A 16,765-nucleotide genomic window follows, 5' to 3' on the forward strand; every position below is an offset into this window, starting at 1 on the left:
GCATCCAGAAGAACAGCCCAGTTGCAGTGTTTCCCTCTTTTCCTGAAGAAGGACCACAAGCAGGTTGTATTCAACCTTAGCAAGCAAGTGATTAAAATTTCTTTCAGCACAAGACAGCAGCTGCTGAAATTACTCATTTAAAGATTCACGTGGTGCAGTCAAGGCTAAGCTGCAATTTCCAAAGGTTTCCAAGGTAACAGTAATTCTTTCTATTCCTTTATTTTTCAGGATAACCACAACGGCTGCCTGCATGATGGATCTGCGGAGATACCCCCTGGACCAGCAGAACTGTACCCTTGAAATCGAAAGCTGTATGTTTACTCCCAGCCCTGTTTATTTGTATTTATTTTAGCTACATTTAACTTTATTGGTTTTAGGGTTATTGCACAGTACAATTCACCGTTTTAATCTTGCATTAAAACCTTTAAAGGCTGGGCATCTTTACACTATAACACAATTTTTGCTCTATGTGGTAGAGTCATGTGTGAAATATATCTTTCCTGTTATCATAAGTGGCCACACTGTAACCATCTGGCTTCATAATCCGACTCCCCTTTCATGTGATAAGTCAAATACAGCCAGAGATCATAACGTTGATTTCAAATCAGCACCCAAACAAAATCTGTAGTCATTTCATCTGCCTGATATACTGCAAAAGTGTGAAACTTCTGCTCAAAATCTGTCCTCCTTTTTGTGAGGCTTTTGTCAAAGTGCAGTTCCCCCTTTTTGATTTTTGAATAAATATTCAGAATTCTGAATCCTCAATAGAATTTGATAAACCAATTGGGGAATTATATGCCAGTTCCTCTTGTGATATACAGCATGTATGGCCAGTTACGTGTTGTACAACTGCATTATTTTTGTGCCAAATCTAAGGACATTCTTCTATGAGATCCTTCAAACAGCCAGTTGGCTTTAGAAACAAATATTTGGAATTCTATGACACTCACTAGACTAGTCACACAACAAGAAAACCCTGGAGGATGACAAGAAGAAATATTAGCTAAAAGGAATAAACAAAAAGGTGAACAGGGAACATCCAAAAATAATAATAATAAAGCTACATATAGAAAGCCAAATGATGGATTTGTTCAGTGCACCACAGACAGCATGTCCCAGAGGCAGAGTATGCTTACTGTAAAACTGCTTCCCTGTCATTTTGTGTGGGCTTCCTTAGTATCTTTGTGCATTGGGCAAAATCTGTACCACTAGCTCAATGTCAAGTGTATAGTACACTTATGCTCTAAAATTACAATGAGCATCTATTGCACCAGTGTTCCTCAATAGTGTAGTATGCAACTCCTTCTTAAGGTCCTTTTCAACTTAATGCTGTGATTATAACTATTTATTTTGTGTTTAAAGTTATGTGAGTAGTTGTTCATCATACAAAAAGGAACATATACAAGCACAAAATACATACTGTTAAAAGTAACATGCTGTCTCCTTCTCTGCCTAGAGACAGACGCTGCACAAGCCTGGTATTATAGGAAAGACAAAAAGTGTTTAAAAAGGATCCTTATAACAAAAGGCTCTTCACGTGTGTTGCATTTCATTTTGTCTTCAGTTTTCTTTTTCCTTATGTTGCCATTCACTATTCTAGGTAGTGTAGAACATAGTAGAACAATCACTGAAAAAGACTGTGGTGTTGTCCTCACAAGTAAACATGAGTTACAAGCTGAAACGTCATTAAATTAAAAACTAAATTTAAATATTGAAAAATTGTGTTTTCAATCCTGCATACTGCTTCTGTATCTGTTTCACATGATTCTGAGTGAGTAGTACAGTGACTGATTTAAAGAGAAATGTTAATGATTTACAGTATTTATAATAAGTACTGAAACTCTTCCTAAACCACACCAGATCCCGGATAAATTAAGATGAGACAAAGCTACAGTAGGTTTACATATACAGTACTTCTACTAATAATAATGATAATAATAATTACATTGCTTACATTTTTATAGCACATTATATTTTAAATTTTTCTCTTCATTGAATCCCAAGTGCAGCGCCTATCATGGTAAAACACAACATTCATTATGCTCTAGCAGCCCCACAACACAGCAGATCACTACTTCAGACTAGACTGCTTTACCAAATGAATTAAGGAGAAAATTATAGGAGACCGAATGCAGAATTTATCCAAGACACCAGGATTAACATTCCTACTCTGAACAAGTGGGCAGGATCTTGGTTCAGTGTCTCCGCTAAAGGATAGTACCTCCTATAGCACAGTGTTCTCTTCACTGTACTAGTAAAGTCCAGTCTACACTGGGATGGGTCATTCAATCAGCACTAAACCTCCTACACAGGACTGCACAGACACTGCCATGTTAAAAAACTAGGCATGTTTGAGTCTGCACACACTTCTTCATTTTCCCCTGTGGGTGAGAGAATGAGAGAAGATTTGAAAAATATACCTTTATAATACACTGCCAAAATATACTATTCCAATCGGTTGTGTTTATAACAGAAAAGGGGTTATTTATAGATCTAGATTAAACAAATGGGATACAATTCCCCGCAACTTGTTATTCATCCATATTGATGCTCAACCTGTACTTATATAACCATATGCCACTTAGTCATTTAATCAAGAAATAGGTCTTCTGAAATAATTGTGTCAGCAACTATAAACTAAACTCTTGCTGTGGAGACGTTTTCCCACATTTCCTTCCTGGGTGTGATAAAAAGTTCAGAGAGTGTCAAGTGCTCATAAGTACTTCAAGTCAGTTGGTAGCACAGTTGTGAGTCCAGTGAGGATGCATAAATGGGACCAAGTGTATTCATGTGAGAATGTTCTTGCCAGCAAAAATTCACACAGTATTTTACCTCTTTCATTGAACTTTGCTTAGTGCCTAAAATTAGCAACACTGTGTTTTAGAACATTGAAGTGAAAACACACTTATTTATTAGCACAGGCACAGTAACACCCTCTGTCATTTTGTGGTCTGGTGTTAGTGAATAAAAAAAAAGGATGTGAGCTCTTACATTTTGTGTGGAGTTACCACAATCTCTAAATCCCATAAAATAGGATTCTAAAAAGGTAACTGATGTTGCATAATTATTAGTTACAGATGAAAATATCTGTTAGATTTTTAGTCTTCCAACATACTGTACCTACAGACCAAAAAAACCCACACAAAACTATAAAACAACAGCTTACACTAATACACTGCATAGGTTTCCATTCCAATTGCTGTATTATTGCTAGATTACAAATAATTATAAAGAAGAGCTTAAATGTATCACTTTTTTGGTTGTGAGAACTTAAATTTTGTCCTACGGTATCTGCCAAAACCTGCTGTGATCAGTAAAAAAAGCAATGGTGTTTCAAGGAGGGGTTCACCTTCACTCTACGTGCTGAAAATTTGAGGTATAATATGTATTTTTCCCTTTATGTAATCACCAGTTTAGAATTGCTAGCTACACCCCAACTCATAAGTCACAGGTCAAAGAATCAGCGGGACGAACACAAGGGTGTCCTCCAAATATAGCTGTGTCGCACATTCTTCTCATTTTGCACATGCAGTCCAGAAAGCAGACAAACTATTTAATCAGACAAAGGACCCACATAGCTTAAACTGGATGCCACACAAACATGCAGCCGCAGGCAAGGCAAGAAAGCAGTAAGTCAGGGGATTCCCTGCTATTTTAAACCCAATCAGTTCTTGAGGTGCCCACCCAGTTTTGCACCACTCTTTGGGAGCTCCCATTAATAATCACTAGAGGCACAACATGGATTCAAACCTGCAATTTCCAGTCTTTGCCAGGTACATGCTGCAAGCTGAGTGGCCAAGTGACTTGGGGGCTATGGTTGATGTTAGCTTATTCCTCACTTAAGAGCATGTTAAAGGCAAGAGGACCAGGTCACCAACCTTAACCTAGGCATAAATAAGTAATTGCTAATAGATGGAGGAAACTTTTGAGAGACTAGAAAAAATGTTTTTGAAGTTATGAATCTAAGCAGAAGCAGCAAAACATAGAATATCAAAACAAGAAGTAAATTAAAAGAGAAAAATTAGGATACTATATCAAGTGCTCACCTAAATAAAACAACTATGAAAACTCCAACTAGGAACTTACTGTACTAACGTAAAATTAATTGGGAAAATGATTTACTTACTGTGACTGTGGGACCAACAACTCACTCACTGATGAGAAATATTGCATTGGAAAGATACAGTCAAATAGATTCCTGTTTGGATAGAATTGTGATAATTTTAATATGTCACTATATAATCATTGATTTGTAGCTGTGCATAAATATTAGAATGCAGATTTTGTAGTCAATTAAAACATGCTGGTTATGTGTGCATTCTTTACAAAAGACCTTTCACAGAACATCTGATGAAAGATGATTCTCAACTTCATTAGAAGATGGAATTATCCAAGTTTAGTTGTTGATACCATCATTTGTTTTGACAGTTTCTCCACAACATGACTTCCGAAGACCCCCTTGTACAGAGGGACGAGCAGTTATGAGCAGTTAACTGTTTGCTCTCTCACAAACATGGCTGTGTTTTCTTTAAGCTTTGTTTGCAATTTTTTGATTGAAGGTAATTAAATGCTAGCACCTGTAAACTCAAAAAGAAAATGATACCTTAACAAGCATTTAAAATGAAAGGTGAAATCTTATCATAACAAGGTTCACTTCTGTTGATGAGTAAGCCCTTCTCTTCAGGTGTGGAGGGGCTGTTATAGAAACATCAGTCGGTTCCCTGCAAGGGGAGTGCAGATGCTGTAAAGTAAATAGATTTCTGATAATGATGTCTTGCAAGAGACAAATGAACAGTGAATCTGCTGTTGATTCACCGTGATGCTAGTTTATTAAAGACCTTGTGTTTCACTGATAGCTTAATGAGCCTTGAGTGTGCAGATGAAACAGGCAGTCCTCTTGTTCTGCAAGTCTAGGTGTTGTCTGCATAGACATTGGACAGTACAAATGATTGTATTTCTAATAGAAAAGAAAATATCTAAGACCTCCTGAAATGGTTGTCTGTGTTTGAATGTCTTTAGAAACTGAGACATGCAGTTTAAATGTGTACTACTCTGTATTGTACATTTGTTCTTTCTTGCACCAGGCTACAGTATATTGCTTGCGTTTTGCTTTTAATCTGTTCCTTTCTCATTCGGTTTTATTATTGTTGCCATATGCAGCATCAAAAATTGCTGTATTGCAAACTATTATTGATTACACAGCATTCTCTGTTCTAGTAGGAATGGCACTTTTATAAAGCAGGAATTGCTCTTTTTAAAAACAAAAGGAAATTTGGGAAATGTAGCAAATTGCAAATCTTTTCATGCATGAGTTTTATTGGGAGATCTTTTCTATGTCTAGCCCATTATTTACGTCAAAATATACTCTATAGTATATTAATATAGACACTTTTGAGACATGACCAGTTATGCCCAAGAACAGTTAAAGAATTACAACTGCTAAATAAACAATAGAAACAGCTTAATGCCTAACCTTCTGAAAATATACGTCTGTGACAGAAAACCAGCAAGCTGGTTTGTTAAAAATGAATGAAATGTTTAAAGGGCCAAGAAAACCAAAAGCGGTTCCCATTGAAAATTAAGAAACTAAGTATACTGTAGGTATTTTCTCCTGTTGGAAACAGAACTGGTAGTATATCTAAAAATACTAACTCTAATCTCAATAAGGTATAACTCGACTGTGTTTACTGTGTCTTAAAAGACACCATTTAAGAGTGAAGAACAAATTCATACCAGTGACATGAGCATACAGTAAATGCTTTTAGCTCCACAGAAAAAAAAGGCTTAATGACATAATCTTTGATAGTCAGCTACAACAAGGTAATGTAAAATGAGGAATCACAACACATTTTTTAATTAAAATACATGAATTTGCACATTTTAAACTGAACCAAAAAGCTACAAGGGGTGTTCTGCTAACAGTTTATTACTACTATTGCTATTCTCCTAATAGTTTATTACTAATATTTCTATTACTATTAAACTTACTTTATTAGTACTTTATTCATGTAGTTGTGGAAATAAATGTGGTGCAGAACTGTTCAAAAGTTCGACATGGTCTTGGAGCTTTATTTTCTCTCACTGTACAGTACTGTACCTTTAAAACCTGTTTTGAGAAGTGCAAAACCCTGACTGTCCTTAATTGTGGTTTCTTTCTTATAGATGGATACACGACAGACGACATTGTATTTTTCTGGCAAGGGGGTGACAATGCAGTTACAGGGGTAGACAAACTGGAACTGCCTCAGTTCTCAATTGTTGAACTGCGGCTGGTGTCCAAGGAAGTCAGGTTTACAACAGGTAAGGGTTTAATCTGGTATGCAGATTTCATACCTATCATAATAACCAATACAGTTTGTTTTCCTCCATTACATGTGCTAATTTTTCACTTTCTCCATTTATTATGGTACAGTACATATGTTCACAGAGGCTGACCAAATTAAATCCTTAATAAATATTCATTAATAGTATTGTGACTGCACAAAAATATAGATAAGCAGAATGGACAGCCGAAATACATCTCTGTCCAGTAACAGCCTATCTAGTACATATCTAATATCTAATGTATACACAGAAGCATTGTGTAAAAGGTGGACAATTTCACTATGGCTCCAGGTGTTCTGTTCAATATGGCGGAGCTCACATTTACTCCTGTCTTTCTTTTTGCATTTGGTTTGGTAGAATTTTTGGTATCTAACTTCTCCACTGGGCTGCCTATACTACATTTTGTCTGCACCTTCAAATATTCAGTAGGTAGTAGAACCATTAGTAATTCATTAGTTGTAGAAGCATGAGAAATTCATAAGCATGACAACTGACTATCATTGTCTCTTTCTTGGAATTCTTAACGAGACATTTCCAGTTTAATTACCTTCCATCATCCCACATCAAATATTTTGCAAATAGCACTGATCATGGACAAAAAAAAAAAGTAATCCGTGGAATTCACACTCAGTGACTCACGCACTAGGATAAATGAGAGAGTTGTAGAAAGGGAAGTGAATTGTCATGAACATTCGATCGACTATTTGCTAAACAGGAAAACAGGATAACTTGATCATTAAATCCACAGAAGCAAACCGAATTCACAATGAGGTACTTAAAAATTCAGAGAAAGAAGCCAAGAGCTTTAAGGTCACTCTCATGACATTCCTTTGAAATTGTGATTTGAACATGCTGTTATAATATAAAACAGCTTCACCTCCACACTTAGTCAGATCATTGTACAGCTGTGATGGTTAAATGTTAAGTTGTTGTCTTCTTTGATTAACTCCTTTCCTTTTAGGAGAAATGACAAGCAACAGGGCAGACTGTCTATTTTTAAGTGCAGCAAAAATGATACTTTGTCAGCTTTCCTTCTGCTTGAGTTTTAGCAACATGAAATAATCAAGTATTTTGTGTTAGCATTTACTATTCAAGAAAAAGGATCAATTAATTTTCTGTTGTAGCTGCAGCTTTGCAAGAACATTGTTTTCTCCTCAACACTGCTCAGAAATCACTGTATTTCTGTCTCCTCCTTCACCATTAGGACAATAAGCTGTAAAAATGGCACTTCTCTGTTTTTTACCCTTCTTATTGCTGTACTGTAGTACTTGGTAGGTTGTCTACCCTATTATTTTGCATATTTTAGAAGTGGTTTTCTGTTACATGTGAAGTGTTTTATTTGATATTACTGTTTCTACTAAGGTAATGTTCATCCATGTCTTCCAAAAACAAGATCATGGGGGACAAAAGTATAGAAAATAAATAACAGATGAAGAGAGAAAAACTCCAAAGTTCATATTACGAGACCTCTCTGATTCTAATTAGCATCCTCTGAGCAACTTCCTGTTAATTAGCTGGAGATGTCTATTCAGGAGCTATTTATATCCAAAAAGCCTTGTTAACATGTTTAATAAAAACAGACAAAAGTTTAAATAACAGGAAAACATAATTGATACACACCATTCAAGTGAGGCATGTAATACAACTACCAATTGAAACAAAATAAAAAAACTCATTAAATTACTGTATCAAATGCAAAATAAAAATAATGATATCATTCAATAAGCTTGTTTCTTTGTATCGTGTTTTATGGGACCACTATTGATTAATGAGATTGCATTTTTTTACTAGATCAAAGTATTTCTACACAAATGTTTCAGTGTGTCTACAGATGCTGCAAAGGGTGTGATGCCTTAATACAAGTTCCTCTCATTCTTCTACTACAAGGAAGGCATATTTAGTGACTCAGAAAGCTACACTGAGAGGACTGAATGTTGATATTGACATTGTGGAGTTATGGAGATGTTTGGAACATACAATTGTTTCACAATAAATTAGTATACTGTGACTTGCACTTTGGTATAATTTATGTTTGGATTTTATTTTAACTGGATATTCCTGTTTACAGATCATGACCAGCATCTCAGTTTTTAATCATTTAGGTGTACTGGAAGATACCTGGAAATCACAATATATTTTCAGATTTAATTATTAAATATATGTTTTATTATAAAAATAGTATTACAAAATATAAGGTTTTAGCACCTTTCCTGCTTATGAAATGACCAAATCTGAGATATTGTAGTGTACAACCTTAAATAATCAAACTTAATTCAAACTATTAATATAGCACCTTTTGCAAAAGTGGTGCTTCAAAACAGTTTACATGAATGAAATATTAACATGGCAATATTAAACATTTAATTAAAGTATAAGCAGGAATAAAATAAAAACAGTAAAAAATAATATTAAAATAGTATATAAAAACAGTGAATACAGAATACAACAAATATAGAATAATAACAATAAACTATAAATGCATTAATAACTAACAGAAAGGTTAAAACAATGAATCTATGAAACCCCCATTCAATCAAATAAAGCAATCATTTTTAGGAAGAATAGAATTTGTTTTCTTAGTCTAGTTTTTGTTTTCTGTTGGTCATTCCCTGTCAAAATTGTTATTTTTCAGATAATAGCAGCAATTTGTATTCCTAAAATCCCTATTCATCATTTAATTCATTATAGTTTCTTGGTAGAACATGATTATCCCCTCATAAATGTGCAGATGAGCTTCTCATTAGATCTAAAAGGCCCAGTGGACTATTGCAACAGCTGTCTGCCCCGGCAGACAAGGCATCTAGCTTCTGTATTCCAGATATACCTTCTGGGTCCCTCTAATATAGCAGCAGATCCACTGTTCGTGAGTGGCCCAGAGGATGTGGAATGACACTTCCATCTGGAGATTGAATCCCATATGTTGGAATGCTTTTGTCGGAAGCTGAAACATTGTCAGTCATGGTTCTTTTTCCAGGAGTGGGACTGCCTATTGGACATAACATAACTTGGTTCAGTCATGGCCCAGAAAACCCCCTAATGGCTTCCTACAGTATATAGCTCTCTTTCTTCAGTGTCTCCTGTGTCTCAAGATAGACAAAGCCTGTGTCATCCTGATGGTCCCCTTCTGGCCTCTGAGAACCTGGTTCTCGCTGCTGGTCTCCATAATTTTAGACTGGCAGTGATTGCTGCCTACTTACCTCCTCATCCAGACACACTAAACCTTTGGATCTAGCTCTTGATAAGGACTTCTGCCTATACCAGGTAGTAGTTCATGCTTTCAAGTGTATCCACATGTTACACTTGGCACTAGCACTCTCACATTTGTGTGTTGGGGTGGTTTAAATAGAGTACAGTACCTATCTCTCCATCTCCACAGTACCTGAATTCATGCAGTACTCTAATCTGAAGTCTACCTAGAAGCTATTTTGGCTTAATTACAGAGTTCACGGGGGGACTGGTGATGCACATTACCTAACCACCCATTTTTTCAGTAATGATGGACTCTGGCTTGTGACCTTTCTTTTGGTCGGGTAGGCCTTGATGCAGGCCTGCTTTGAGCCTCTAGAAATGGCATCCCCCTACACACACTTCTAGGTGTTTCAAATAGCCTTTCTTTCAGGTATCGCTTTCATTCACATGATGGGTGAGATTCAATCTCTGATAAGTCTCTGTGACTGCTCCCTTCGGATTTCATCTGACCTGTTTAGGTCCTCACTGTGACCTAGCTTTCTTACATAAGACAGTTTTGACCCTTGGGGGTTTGACATGGACCTGTTGCTACTTTTGTAATGTCTGAGTTTGGGCAATGGAGGTCTACATGTTTCCTTGTACTGTGCCTGTTTAGCAGTTAGATATCCAGTCCAGTACGTGGTGTTTCTTCATTTAAAGCATTTAATGCATATTGTGAATGTAAAGGTAATATTGTATGTATATCTCAGTTCATTAACAACACCTGCGAGAGCAAGATGTGCCCGAATTTCTCAACCTTTCTGTTGTAATTTTTTTTTTATTAAGGGGGAGATTCACTTCGTAAACTTTTGGATTCTTGATGTGAAATATCCCAAGCATTCTTTTGTCTTCTCCAAAAGTGTATGGTTATTTGATTTCACATCAATAATTTAAAGAGAAAATGTTGGTTCTGTTAGGAACTGAAATTAGCTAATCACTGTTCTTTGCTTGGAGCTTTAAAGAGTTGATATTAACTTACTAATATAATATTAAATAACGTCACTTGTCAGGCTCCACATATGATTCAATTTGATTTTATTGCTTGAACATGCTTCTGTCATTTTGGAAGGAAAACACTGAGTGTAAAGGAAAATGCATCATCTGATGTGACAGTATGACCTGTAGCACAAGTGCAACCTTTCTGATTATACAGTCATTGATCAGAAAAATATTCACAGTTATTTGTAACCTTTCTAAAGTTTTTTATGCTCTTATTCAAAAGGATCATAATAAATTATTTCGCTAATGCTTGTTGGGCCATTGAATAGGCTGTAATGTCAAGGATGTACAGTATACTACAGTATGTCAAATTTGAGTGTTTCACCACCAAAATGATAGGCAGATGATGAAATGTACAAATTAAAATGCATTCCAAATTGCAATTTTTTTGGAAAATGCCTGAGCTAAATAAATCATTTTGGCAACCTGACAAGTAAGTAAGATATTTAATATTTTATCATTTTGATTAATTTATATAAGCTTTTTCTGCATAGTTACATTTGAAATAATACTAAAATTGGTCATCAGAAGAGGGACCTAGTACCATTTGTGTATATATTTAAACATTAAGAAAAATAACTAATCAATTGCAGCAATTTGTCTTTTTCAGCAGGTTGGATAGATTATTGGGCCAAAATACCTTTGCATTGCTTTGTTGTTGCAGAATTGCAATTTGTACTCATAATAAAAGAACCTTGTGTTCTTAGCTCGGTAGAAGTTTATGCTTCATTTCCTTTTGTGTCCACTGTTTCAGTTTTTGTGCTGAAAGTGATTTTGTGTTTTGGTAATGCACTTAAGTGGTATTTGAATGAAGAGAGAAGGTTCCCCAGGCCTAGTTCATGTCATAAAGTATGCTATTACCCATATAAATGTGCACACCTTTCTCCAATGCTAATAAAGTTGCTTTTCTTTTTATTTAGGTTCCTATCCCAGGTTGTCCCTAAGTTTCAGGATAAAAAGAAATATTGGATATTTCATTCTGCAAACATATATGCCTTCTATCTTAATCACGATCCTCTCCTGGGTTTCTTTCTGGATAAACTATGATGCCTCTGCTGCTCGGGTGGCGCTGGGTAAGTGTTATGTTTGCATTGTGTGATTTTGGTTTTCAGAACCAGTCACTGTTTAAGCTGTCAATGTGTTTGAGAGGAGCAACTGCATACTGCACAGCACAACCATGTGCTTGGTTGCTAAGAGACCAACTGCTACAAGGCGAGGTGGTGTGTGATTAAATAAAGCAGCACAAACAACACAAAGTTTTTGTTCTTTGCAGGAGCTCAATTTGTTTTTGTTCTGAACAGATGACAGTGCCTGTCCCCAGTTTAAGGCTATTTGCAATGCTGACTAGTTATCCTAATAAGAAGTCACTCATTTACCCCTAACTAACATGTAGATGAAAAATAAATATGAGAATGACCAGCTAGCATAACCTTACAGCCGTAGGATACTTGGAGTTCAAATGGTTTATCATTAAACATAATGACAGTGTATTGTCTTATGTGCTTGCAGAGCTGTACACATCAACTCTCAAGGATAATGGGATGCTCTTGAATATTCATTGCTGTTGTTCCATTTTCTTTCATTGTTTTAAAGGTGTCACAACGGTGCTCACCATGACAACCATCAACACCCACCTTCGAGAGACCCTCCCAAAGATCCCTTATGTGAAAGCCATCGATGTCTACCTCATGGGCTGCTTTGTTTTTGTCTTCTTGGCCCTGCTCGAATATGCCTTTGTGAACTATGTCTTTTTTGGCCGAGGCCCCCAGCAACAGAAAAAAATCAACGAGAGACTGAATAAAGCTAACAACGAGCGCCCACGATATGAAGAGAAGCGCCTGAGGGAACAGGTTTGCATTTCCACTTCTAACTTTATCTCTTATTACATCTTTCAACATGTTTCACGTGTATGCTAATCTGAGTTTCAGAAAAATGCCCAGACTTTGCTTGCCAAGAGTCTCTTTATCAGGGGTGTGTGTGTAGACAGGAACACTGATGAGTCTGTACAGTATATCTTTTTGAATAATTATTTATTTTTTTAATTAAAATATTCTATTAGAAAAAATGGACCAATATAAATGCATCTAATGTCCTTTTCTAGCTGTATGGGTGTATATTAAAAAGTACTGTATTACTCAGCTTCATTATTAAAAACTTGGAATAGTGTTTATTTGATAAAATTGTACTGCATAGTTATTTGAAATGGGATTCTAGACTAATGTTCAGTTATCTGCGTTACAATATCAGCTCTTTGTCCAAGGCACTAGGAAGTATTCCTGAATTTTATCTTTGACAAATGCACATATTACACTCCATACAATAAATCCATCTGCCATTGCTTTCACATTTGGCCCAGTCATACTCCGCTGAGTTCTGAGTCATTTAAAAATGCTTTTTAAATATAGAATTGTCAGAGGTGGAGTAATGAATATTTCCATTCTAGGCTTGTTTTGAAATAAATTAATTTTTCATGTAAAATTTCTACAGGATTTGTAAATGGATACCATACGAGGTGGTTAGACAGATGCTCAGGCCTCAAAATATTTTTTGAAGATATGCGTGTATTGTAGTATATGACATTGGAATTTAAGGAAAGCATTCCTAGAATACAAGAAATCCATATACAACCCTTTTAACTTGATCAAGGCCAAAATTAAATTGATCTTTTATTGTGCAGTGTATCCACCTAACTTGGACTTGCCAGTTCAGTTTGACTTGACTTTATAGCTATGACTTCTGGGCTGCACAGAAAGAACCAGGTCCTGCTCTTCTGCCATGCCCAGATGTCAGAGCCATTTCCTTTTTTGAAATATAGCAAACTCCTCCTCCAACTAGAGAAGCGGTCCATCTCTCACTGATTTGACTGCAAGCTTACAGGCACGTAACAAGTAACAAACAACCCTACCCCATTGAAGATCTGTCAATTGTATGCTGCCACTTGGAGAATTCCAGTCACAAGTGGATAGTGACATGACCCATCCCCAAACAAGCATCCCTAGTAGTAAGCAAAGGAACAAGTAATAGGTTTATTCCATGCTGAAAAGAGAAGAAAGAAAACACAACATTTTGGCTGTGGAGCCTTCTTTGGGTGTGTTTTCTTTCTTCTCTTTTTTAAGCATGGAATAAAGCTATTACTTATTCCTTTGCAGTCTACACATGCTGACGCAGCTACCCACCTGAACTACTATCCCTAGTAGTAAACCTGCTCTCTAAATTAGAACCACTTGGGAGTCTGAATAAACTGATCATGATCCTGATTGAATTTCATCTTGATATTAACAATTAAATGACAGAAGTAGAAAGAAATCAATTTGCATTAGTGCTGTTATTATTATATAATATATTAGCAAGCCATTCAGTGCTTAATAGGTTTCAAAGTTTTTTTCCAGCACCAAAGTTAGTTTATTGCTTATCTGGTAGAAGAGTTGGCTGGGCTTTTGCTTGTTTCTTATGATAATTGTTTTGTCTTTGTTTAAACAAAATTGCGATGTGTTTATGTATTGCTTTACTTCATTTTTTACTGTAGTTGATTTTCTGCATATATATATATAAATATGTGCCTTTTTGTAGCTGTTTTATGGACGTTTTAATGTTCTTTTCATTTTTTTTTCAACATTGCAAGGATTCCATTTCAGCGCCGTATCAAACCAACACCATCAGGTCATATTCACAACGAAGGAATCTGTATCTCGAGGAACAAAGAAAAGTTGGGGTACATGCATTTAGAAATCATATTACTTAAGAGGCAGCTATTTAACAAATAGCGAAAATGTAAATACTGACCTTTTATGGCCATTTTTTAGCAATTGGTATTCATTTGAACTGAAAAAAGGGCAACTGTCTTCTAATAACATATTATTCTATTTTCATTGGTACAGTATCTAACATTTAAGATGTATACTTAACTTATACAGTGCATTTTATGTTCATAAACCATCATTCCATTTGCTTTGCATTTAAAACAGTATTAAAGTAATCATGTTTTCATTAATACATTTTCTTGCAGTTCCTAGCTGCTTGTACAGTATCTGTTAGGAACTGCAAGAAAGCTACATTTTGACAGTTTGTATGTTTATGTGTCTTAGGTTGATCCTTATGGGAACATTCTTCTGACAACATTGGAAATGAACAACGAGGTGATGCCTTCTGAAGTTGCCAGCAGTGTCAGCGACTCCAGGAATTCCGTTATGTCTTTTGATAGCTCCGGGGTGCAGTTTAGAAAGCAGATGGCATCGCGAGACGGGTTTGGCCATGCAACGCTTGACCGTAGTGCTGCACGCAACCGTGCCAACTGCCGTCTACGGAGGCGATCTTCTAAGCTGAAGCTTAAAATCCCAAACCTTACAGACGTCAGCACCATTGACAAATGGTCCAGGATTGTATTTCCTATTACCTTTGGATTTTTCAATTTAATCTATTGGTTGTACTATGTGAATTGATGTGCATCATCCCAGGAAACGTGGGCCATATTTTGAGAGCACATAAAATTGGCTTTGTTATGACTGAAAGAATTTACACACACATATATATGAAAATATTTATATATGTGTGTGTGTGTGTTTAAAAGACCTACCGATGTAAAAAGTATTATAAGAATGACTTGAACGTTTAAGAAAAAAAAATGAGATAAACATTTCAAGCCTTTGTATTTCTTTTCCTTCTTCTGAAAAATAATCTAAAAAAAATCCTACAGTGGGATTGAACTCAAGACTGCATGATATTTTTGCTAAAAGAAAGAGTTCTTAAGCAAAGACAATTCAGACTGTACCACTGGATTTTTATCAGTACATATTCTACTCAGCATTCTGCCAGCAGCTCATTCAACCAGTGGATCTTTTATTTTCCAGGAAATCAGCTGTACAAGTTCATAAGCAGCGTCTGAATCTTCTTTTTGTTACCATGGATAAACATACAGAATTCTCTGTTTTTACTCTGTATAGTAACTTTTTGGAATATGTGTTGTTCCTCGGTTCTGAATTGGAAAGGAATCGCTTAATGGACATTGGCTCTAGCTCTGGCCTACGTTTGGTAGCCATCTTGAGTGATGTAACCTGATATGATTCAGAGTCAGCGCAAAAATGTTGATTTTCATATCATTATGCTTTGGAGAAATTCCTTGGGGTATTTTTTAATTCTTATTATGATTATTTTGTCTTGAAAATAATGTGTTTCAGGAGAGTGTCACTTTCACAAACTCTAGGATTTGTGCATTATTAGATAGTGAGGCACAATTATGCATAATTAATTTATATTTAAAAATAGCATCTACTGTACATTCTTTCAATCAGTAAGTACATTTTTACATGGTCAGTTCGTTACTGTATTATTTTTATGAACTGGTTCTTAGTGCTCCATCTGTTCTATAGATATTCACTGCTTTGTTTTATGTGTAGTTAGTGAGAAAACCCCTAATGAGCATTGATTATTCACAGTTTGGATAAGAAGAGTATTCCATCAACCATATTCAGATGTATAAAAAATATTGTGTATTAAAAAAAGAATATCAATTAACATTTTTTCTATTTTAAGTGTAAAACTACATCTCAACACAGTGTGGACTATATGATATACTTTGCTCCTTCATCATATGTACATATTCTTTTTTACACCCTGGAAGTGTTACTAATATTTCAGGTTGTTACCAATACCTGTCAAAAGTTTCATGAATTGATTAGTTTGCCTTTTAAACTGGTAGCATGGTTAGTGAAACCCTGCTCACTAAGTTCCATCTTAGATCATATACTATTTTATGCAGCCTGCAATATCGTTTCTACAATACATTGCCTTTGTGCACAGCTGAGTATGAATCTGGAAATGGTTGGAGTTTCAGGGGGTTAAAAAAACATTTTAATGTCAAACTTTCTGTTCCTTCATCTTCAAAACAAGTTGTACTCTTGGATGACCTCCTTTGCACACGACAGGAATTCAGCACACCTTAAGAGAGAATCTGTCAACATTCTTAGGAGCCTTCCTTCATAAGAACAGTTCTGTAGCATCACTCTCCTGTATATTTCAGTCACCTTTCACAATAGTACATATCAGTCAGGAACCCCATTGTATCTCAAATAGAAGTGCTACAAAGTATGATTCCTGTTCAAAGACGTTGGCTAGAATGCATGGTACTCGACAGTGGCCAGGACTCCCAAGTGATGTTTTGTAAGTGACTGAGCATTGTCATCTGTGCTTCAGCTGGCCATGATATCCTAATCCTGCC

General features: G+C 35.8%; 1 protein-coding gene across 1 annotated transcript in view; it reads left to right on the forward strand.

Moving 5' to 3' along the window:
• gabrb4 (gamma-aminobutyric acid type A receptor subunit beta4) overlaps positions 1 to 16,057 on the forward strand; it is a 99,153-nt gene extending 83,096 nt beyond the window's left edge. The window contains exons 5-10 of the mRNA XM_088925630.1: positions 229 to 311; positions 6,163 to 6,300; positions 11,472 to 11,624; positions 12,145 to 12,401; positions 14,174 to 14,263; positions 14,637 to 16,057. Coding sequence (XP_088781756.1) covers positions 229 to 311; positions 6,163 to 6,300; positions 11,472 to 11,624; positions 12,145 to 12,401; positions 14,174 to 14,263; positions 14,637 to 14,990 — 1,075 coding nt within the window. The 3' untranslated portion in view covers positions 14,991 to 16,057. The remainder of the gene's footprint in view (positions 1 to 228; positions 312 to 6,162; positions 6,301 to 11,471; positions 11,625 to 12,144; positions 12,402 to 14,173; positions 14,264 to 14,636) is intronic.
• The last annotated feature ends 708 nt before the right edge of the window (positions 16,058 to 16,765 follow it).

This window comes from Atractosteus spatula, chromosome 9, assembly GCF_055471065.1.
Source record: "Atractosteus spatula isolate fAtrSpa1 chromosome 9, fAtrSpa1.hap1, whole genome shotgun sequence".
NCBI lineage: Eukaryota > Metazoa > Chordata > Actinopteri > Semionotiformes > Lepisosteidae > Atractosteus > Atractosteus spatula.